Genomic DNA, 6,892 nt, shown 5'->3' with positions numbered 1-6,892 from the left:
AAGGCCTTATGCTGTTATTTGCGGTAACCTGCTTTATATTTCAAATAGGTGGGAAGAAATGAAACAGACAGAGGAGGAGTTCCTTCCAAGAATGGCTTGCAGGTGATGGCTAGTAGACAGCTCCTCATGAAGCATTATTTGCCTTTTTATCAATCTGTTCCCAGTATTCCTAATAACGGAGACTCCACCAGCTGCTGAATGAATCCATTAAAAACAAACTCAAACACAATATTCAGATACAAGGAAGATAAAGACAACTCTGGAAAATAACCACCACAGGTTTTTATTTAATTAAAAATATTATACATGTTGTTGCATTTTCATGGAAAATAGTGAGTTAAAAAACACCAACAGTGTTAGTTTTCAGAAACCCTCATCTCCCCGTCCTGCCACCGCTGCTGATTTCCATCCACGGCGTTAACCATGTGTAAGGAATTGGGGCTCTCGCGAAACTAGAGCTTCCTGGAAGTTCATACCTACAAGAGTCCCGGAATGAGCCATTTACTTCACGATGGTGTTCTGTGGAGTTAAACCAGATACACCAGTCTCGACTCCCTTGCAAACCTTTGAATGGAGCTAACATAAAAGCCCAAAGCACATGTCAACACCGATTCAGCCCAGTGTGGTTACAGGAATCAGCTATGACCTCATCCAGTTTCCAAACCAGTTACCAAGTGACCTTGTATTCTACCTGGTGTATTAGTGTCCTGAGCCCCTCCATAAAACCTCCCCTGAACCCCTGGTGGGAAGACACTGCCATATAGTGTTTATATTGAAACCATCAGCAAATACACAAAAGCACATGTGGCCCCCATGCACAATACTATCAAATAAAAAATATATATTGGTACAATACAACCTTTGGAATCACTGGCTAGAATATAGCCATGTGAGTATTTTTAAAGTCTTCATGTAATTCTACACTTAAGAAAAATAACACAAAAATTTATCTTGAAAACATCACTTCAGCGATAAACTTCTCACACGTAAATACAAAGTGTGTACAATATCTCCTTTCCCTAACTCCCTTCCCTTGCGTTCTTTGGACTGCACCACTCCCTAACCTATATACCTGACCCCACATCATAATGCTGCATCCCCATATTGCTCTCAAGTGATACTTTTACTAAAATTTGATCTGATGTGACAGAAACATCCTGGCTCTGTTTTCTTGCACCTTTGCTTTGAATTGTAGTACACTTCATTTGGGTTCTGCATCCAGCTTTATATTAAAGAGAGATGAATCCCCCCCAAAATATACAAACAAGCAAACATAGCTGGATAGCACAAAGTTAGAATTCCCTCGGCTCTTAGAAACTGAAAAATGTTCTTTCTTCTTCATAATGGTCTCTCAATTGATGGGAATAAAATAAGGCTGAAATTGCTTTTCACATTCTGGCTCTGTTGGGGGCATTTTCACATAGACCCCTGTAGTAAGAGGGCTTCTTTTCTTTAGCTGCCAAACACAAAAAGAAGCAGTAATTATTATTGAGAAATACAGAAGCCGTTTCTAGCCGTAATAAGACTCCACAAATATTGGGTCCCTACCCCGTTGAAAAAGTGAATGTACACATACAGAATTATAAGCCCCAGGAGATTTTCTTGATTCAGCTATTATAATTCACTTTAGATAAATCACTCTGTGCTACTGATGTAAAAGAACAATCATTTTCCCTGACTGCAAGAGAGGAGAAAGGGTCTTTGAGAAAGCTTTAGAAAGAACACCCAAAATGCCTATGGTAATTGACTACATCTTATCTGTGAGGGGAAGAGCTTGATAAGATACTAAACTTCAGTTACTCTGTTCTAGAGCTGTATTTCTCATCTCCACTCTTCATATACTTTTTAGTCCACCTTAGTTCCCAATTTTTATCCCCTCAGTAAATTGAGATTCTAGTCTACTGGTCTGTGTGGCAGTTTCTAGCAAATGAGGTAGGAAGAATCTACAGCAATAGAACAGGTTGAGTAGAGGGTCTTGGAATCGAGTTGAAGGAGAGGGGAGGTAGGGGATGAGAGGCTGGGAGGCCCGGAAGGAGAATTTTGGGGTGACAAAGCTAGCCATAGGCAGAGGGGGCTGAAAGAGACCATCAGAAAGAAATCCTGACAGAAGCCTTGATTTTGTACCTCCATCTCTTCCAACAACTGCAATAAATAAAAACTGGTGTTCTCATTTACTGGGCTAGAGGGGAAGGCAAGACTTCCCATTTCAGTAGACTGGGTGACAAGGAGCCCTGGAAAGGTGTTTTGTGGACAGCTACAGCTTGGACAAGGAAGGCACAAGCAGGGCAGCCCCAAGACATGGCTTCCAGGTGAAGTCGAGGGACGTTAAGGGGGAGAATAAAACCCATCCAGGTGGTCTTTTGTAGCAGCATTTGGCCCAACCTAATCTTATGTTTCAGGGTTATTAAGTACAATTGTCTTGAAGACAAAGAGCAAAACAGCTGCCCCATGTTGTTCAAACGGTTACTCAAACTGAAACCCTCTTCAGAAGCACACAAACATTCAATGTCAAACACACTCATCTAAAATGTTAGTCATCCTGAAACCTCAAAGGCCAATGCCAAGGGTTCTGTTGCATTCTTTGCCGCTGTCCTTCCTTTACCACTGTTCTTCATTTATTGCTTCATCTCAAGAAAACTGAACTCAACAGCGTCATTTGGTTAGTTGCTATCACTGAAGGCATCCCCACCAAAAGTGGTGTGTTGTCAGCACTGCACTCACCATTTTGCTCAAAGAAACAGCTGTGATAAGGAAGCTATAAAAAAACAGCCCCGAACTGACTGCTGCAAGGATCCAGAGGAGGAAGTCAGAATCTGGGCAAGGTTCAGGATCTACAACAGAAAACAAAGCACAGCTTCCTTGAGACACTCTTTAAACTTTAGGACCCTACTCCCCCTACTAGTGAAAAAGGAAAGAGGTTCTCCAAGAGCTTCCAACCTTGGTGTCCACCCCTAAATAGTATTGTTAGTCCACAGGTAAGTCTGGCTACTGGAGGCCACTTCCCCAAGAATGTCCTATCAAAGGCCCAAGGCCAAACTTCATGATGGTTATCACTCCAGAATGAATGCCCCAACATCCAGTAGAAAAAACACTATCCCCAACCCATTTTATTTTTAGTCAGAATGCTGTTTGCGTGGCCACCCATATTAACCAGACTACCCTGTGGTATACCAAAGAACTCTTAAAAAGAATTTCCATAATCCTAAACTGAACCACCCGAAGTTAAGGAACAAAACTGTTTTTGTGCCAAGAAGACAACAATGCAAAAGGTGTCAGCTTAGTGATATGGTTTTGCTCACCGATGACATAAATCTGGGTTCCATTGCCCATGCCTACATAGTAGGGTGGTGGGTACATGAGCTCCACCTTGCAGATGTAGAGCCCCGTGTCCATGGCCCTCAACCCTTGGATGGTGAGGTTCACTTTGTTTCCACTGGAGGTGCCAGTGCAGGTGGAATCATCCAGGAAAGCCAACTCATCCTCCACTGTGTATGTCGCGGCGCAGACTTCAGTCACCTCGCTGCCGGCCTGCCGCAGCACTGTCACCCGGACCTCGGCAGCATTGCCTGAAGACCCATACTCACACACAAAGCTGGCAACACCTCGGCTGCTGGCCAGAACCACTGAAGGCTGGGCCACGTGCATCCCTAATAAGAGAAAATTAGAGGGAACTAAGCAAACTCATGCTCACCTACCACAAGGCTCAGGCAAAATCTTCAGCTAACAGAAGTTGATCTTTGATGGGCACCCTCCAGCTTCACCTTTCAGCCTTTCACTCCCTTCAACCAACACTCCCCATTCCTTTGCTTTTCCCCCCAGCCTGTGCCCTCAATCTCTTAGCCGTCTTCCAGCTAATCTCCAGAAGGTGCTTCCTTATTGTACAAGAATTTCCTATAGCAGGAAGAACATTGATGTGACAAACTGAAGGCTTGGTCCTACCATGAAATATGTGATTTGGGGCAAGTCATGCCTCCCCTGTAGCCTTCATTTTCCCCTCACATGCAGAAAGAGGGGATTAGGTCAGATGATAATAGAGTGCCTTCTACCTCTGGTATTCTAAGGTTATCATAGAACTACAGGAACTAAAATGAGCAGTAGGGGAAATTTTGTAGGTTGAGGTACAGAATCTTGCCTTACCCCTCAATGTATACCTCACAAACCTCTGCCTACATTTACCTGGTCCTGTACCTCTCTCAGGCACAGTGGCTGAACCGTGGATCACTATGCCAGCCACCACATTCCCTGGCATTATTATCAGAGAGAGGGATGCTGCTAGATGAAGGAAGCCACAGAGTAGAGGGCACCGGGTCGTTTCCTCTGTAGGCTGAGGCAACCCTACTGTTAACTTCTGTGGGCTTCCCCTGCCACCGCCACCACCTCTTCCGCCACTCTCTCTCCTTCACTCGAACACCCTCATGCTCCTTTGTTCTTTCTCCTTCTGGCCTCTACAGGGTAAAGGAGGCCAGCTCTCCATTCAAAAAGGCTCGTGTCATCTACAAAATGGTAGCTTTGTGTCAAATTACCTTCCTGTAACTAACCTGTCCCCTCTCCGGTCGATCACACAAGTGACACTCAAAACTTGGATGAACCATGTCACTCATTCTGCTCAAACCCTTTAATGCCTTACACACCACTGACTGCAAAGACAAATAAACTAAGTGGCATTTATGTCCTCTATGATCCAATCCCAACCTATCACTCCAGTCTGAGTTTCTAGGACACCTCTTCCTGTGTATAAATCACTCTACAGAAATCACTCTATCATTAGTCCTTTCTAGTGATATTCAAGAGGACTGGACAAGATCTGTCCTCAGAAGAGAGAACAGTATGATAGCAGCCATTGCTAGGGTTAATCCAGCAGCCCCAGCTGACTAGATAACAGTGTTCTTCCCCAACCCTCATCCCTGTCTATCAGATCAGCTTTGCACTGTTATAACTCCATTGCAGTATTTAATCATGTCCTACCCTGTATTAAAGTTTTTTGTGCACTAATCACACCTCCTGAAACATCTGCCGTTGGCTTATAAACTCCTGGGAGCCATCATTAGAACTTGCCCATATGAGCACTCAATAATCTTTATAGTTTTGATGCTAAGCCTAAAGAAGACCAAGTTTCCTGTCCTCCCCCAGACAAATTCCCAGTTATCACCACTAAATCTGGTCACACTCATTTTTCAGTGGAGAATCTCAGTTACAGGTTGAGGTAAATTTTCTACAAAGTAAAGGTAATTACTTCTAAGAGTATTTAATCTTTACATGTTCAAAACACGTAGAATAGGAAAATGTACATGAGTATTTCTTATCTGGTAATAATTTAATCATCAAATATCTTTTGAGCACCTAAGATATTTCATATAAACCACATGGTTTCTTAACTGAGACAGTCTAGAGAGAAATAAAGTTGAAATTCAGTGAGAATGCTCACCATTTTATGTCCTATAGCAAACCTGGTATCAACCTCTAAAGAGCTTTATTTTATCTGAAAACCGGGGAATCTGCATCTGAAGTCCGCAGATAGGTCAGGTGGCTGTTAAGTATCTTATGCCAAACAGACTGATGGTTTTCTTTTTCTTTCTTTCTTTCTCTCCTTCTTCTTTCTTTTTTTTTTTTTTTGTTTTACAATTTCAAACTGCTTTCATTTTTTAAGTAATTAGCTAACTAGTTTATAGAATTGACTGAGTACCTTAAAACTTTGAATTGAGTAAAGAAGGCTTTAATTTTAAACAATCTGATTCGTTTATAAAAGTGAATTAGAAGATCTTAAAATCTTAAATTGGGTAGGAAAGGAACTTTATATGATTCACTTAAATCCATGTTTTTTAAAAAGGAAATTCTTGAGTTCACCCTGATTCCAAACTTAAATGCATTAAGGGCTACGGATATCTTTCCTCTCTTAAATCGCTTAACTTTACAGTATTTTCTTCCAATCTTACAGAAGCATCTGAAATCACTCATCTCCCAGACCAACTCAGATGTATTCATTAAGCTCCTAGTCAATGCCTGGTGCTCTGCTATGAGCTCCAGCTCTGCTTCTTTGCTGCTGTCAGCTTTGCCCTCTCTGCCTTGGAATACAGAGCCATCCAAGCCAGGAGTTTTAGCTTTACTTTCTGGCTTTGTTATAAATCACTGTCCTTGACTGCTAAAAGAAATGAAACGCAGGTGGGAGAAACCCCTCCTCCACCTTCATCCTCCAAAAGCCTCACTCACCTTTGGAGAAAACAGGGATAAAAAGAAGAGAAAACAGAGCTGTGCAGGGCCAGGTCCTAGAAGCCAGGTCCGGCTGAGCCCCATGCCTCCGGAATCCAAAGCAAGCCATGGCTTTATGGGAGCAGTGTTCAGGTCTTCAGGAAGCAGAGTGAAACCTTTCAGGATCCTGAAGCTTTGATATGTGTTTGAACCCACACAGAATCAAGGACTTTATATAGCTGGCTTTGATCCCAGGTATGTACTATACATGTGCACACACAGAAGGCACCTGAATACAAAGCCTTTTTGTTTTGGTTTTACGAGAAAGGAAGCCGTGGGTTTAGCTGTTACGTCGAAAAGATAACCTCAAACACTCAAAGTAAAACTGAACAAAACAAGCCAATCCATGGATGGAAAATGCACTCAATTTGAAACTGAAGTTTCTTGTTCACTTTGAGGATAAGTGGAGACTTGGAGAATTTCCTGGAGTGCAGGAGTCTCCCTAGGTCCCAATTAGTCCAATTATCTAGGCATCTTTTACCAGCTAATTTTCTTCATTCACATCTCCAAAGCTGCTATGTTGCTGGTTTGAGCCCTTGACCCATGACAGCATTAGTCTGTGGACATCATTAATAAAAGCTCTGCATTCACCATCCCTGGCAAGTTTACAAATAAGAGTTTATTTCTCCAAACTCCACTCAGCATT

General features: G+C 42.5%; 1 protein-coding gene across 2 annotated transcripts; it reads right to left on the bottom strand.

The window, feature by feature from the left end:
* Positions 1-265: 265 nt before the first annotated feature.
* CTLA4 (cytotoxic T-lymphocyte associated protein 4) lies at positions 266-6,428 on the bottom strand. 2 transcript variants are annotated; one of them, XM_027590153.2, is made up of 4 exons: positions 6,208-6,428; positions 3,300-3,647; positions 2,722-2,831; positions 266-1,456 (listed from the first exon to the last, which is right to left on the bottom strand). In XM_027590153.2, exons 1-4 carry the CDS (start codon positions 6,314-6,316, stop codon positions 1,352-1,354), a joined length of 672 nt encoding a protein of 223 aa, XP_027445954.1. In that variant the 5' UTR covers positions 6,317-6,428; the 3' UTR covers positions 266-1,351. The 2 variants fall into 2 exon arrangements, with proteins under 2 accessions (XP_027445954.1, XP_027445955.1); XM_027590154.2 differs by lacking the exon at positions 2,722-2,831 and having other exon boundaries at positions 318-1,456.
* Between the last annotated feature and the right edge of the window lie 464 nt (positions 6,429-6,892).

This window comes from Zalophus californianus, chromosome 3 (assembly GCF_009762305.2).
Source record: "Zalophus californianus isolate mZalCal1 chromosome 3, mZalCal1.pri.v2, whole genome shotgun sequence".
Classification (NCBI taxonomy): Eukaryota; Metazoa; Chordata; class Mammalia; order Carnivora; family Otariidae; genus Zalophus; species Zalophus californianus.
This window is presented reverse-complemented; position numbering and strand designations above follow the sequence as displayed.

Excerpts from the sequence above, each read along its gene's own strand:
- CTLA4 (XM_027590153.2), bottom strand. The coding sequence starts at position 6,316 with ATGGCTTGCTTTGGATTCCGGAGGCATGGGGCTCAGCCGGACCTGGCT. Across the intron at positions 3,648-6,207 it reads TATCCCTGTTTTCTCCAAAG|GGATGCACGTGGCCCAGCCT; the intron begins GTGAGTGAGGCT and ends TTCTCTTATTAG. Across the intron at positions 1,457-2,721 it reads CTGTTTCTTTGAGCAAAATG|CTAAAGAAAAGAAGCCCTCT; the intron begins GTGAGTGCAGTG and ends TGTGTTTGGCAG.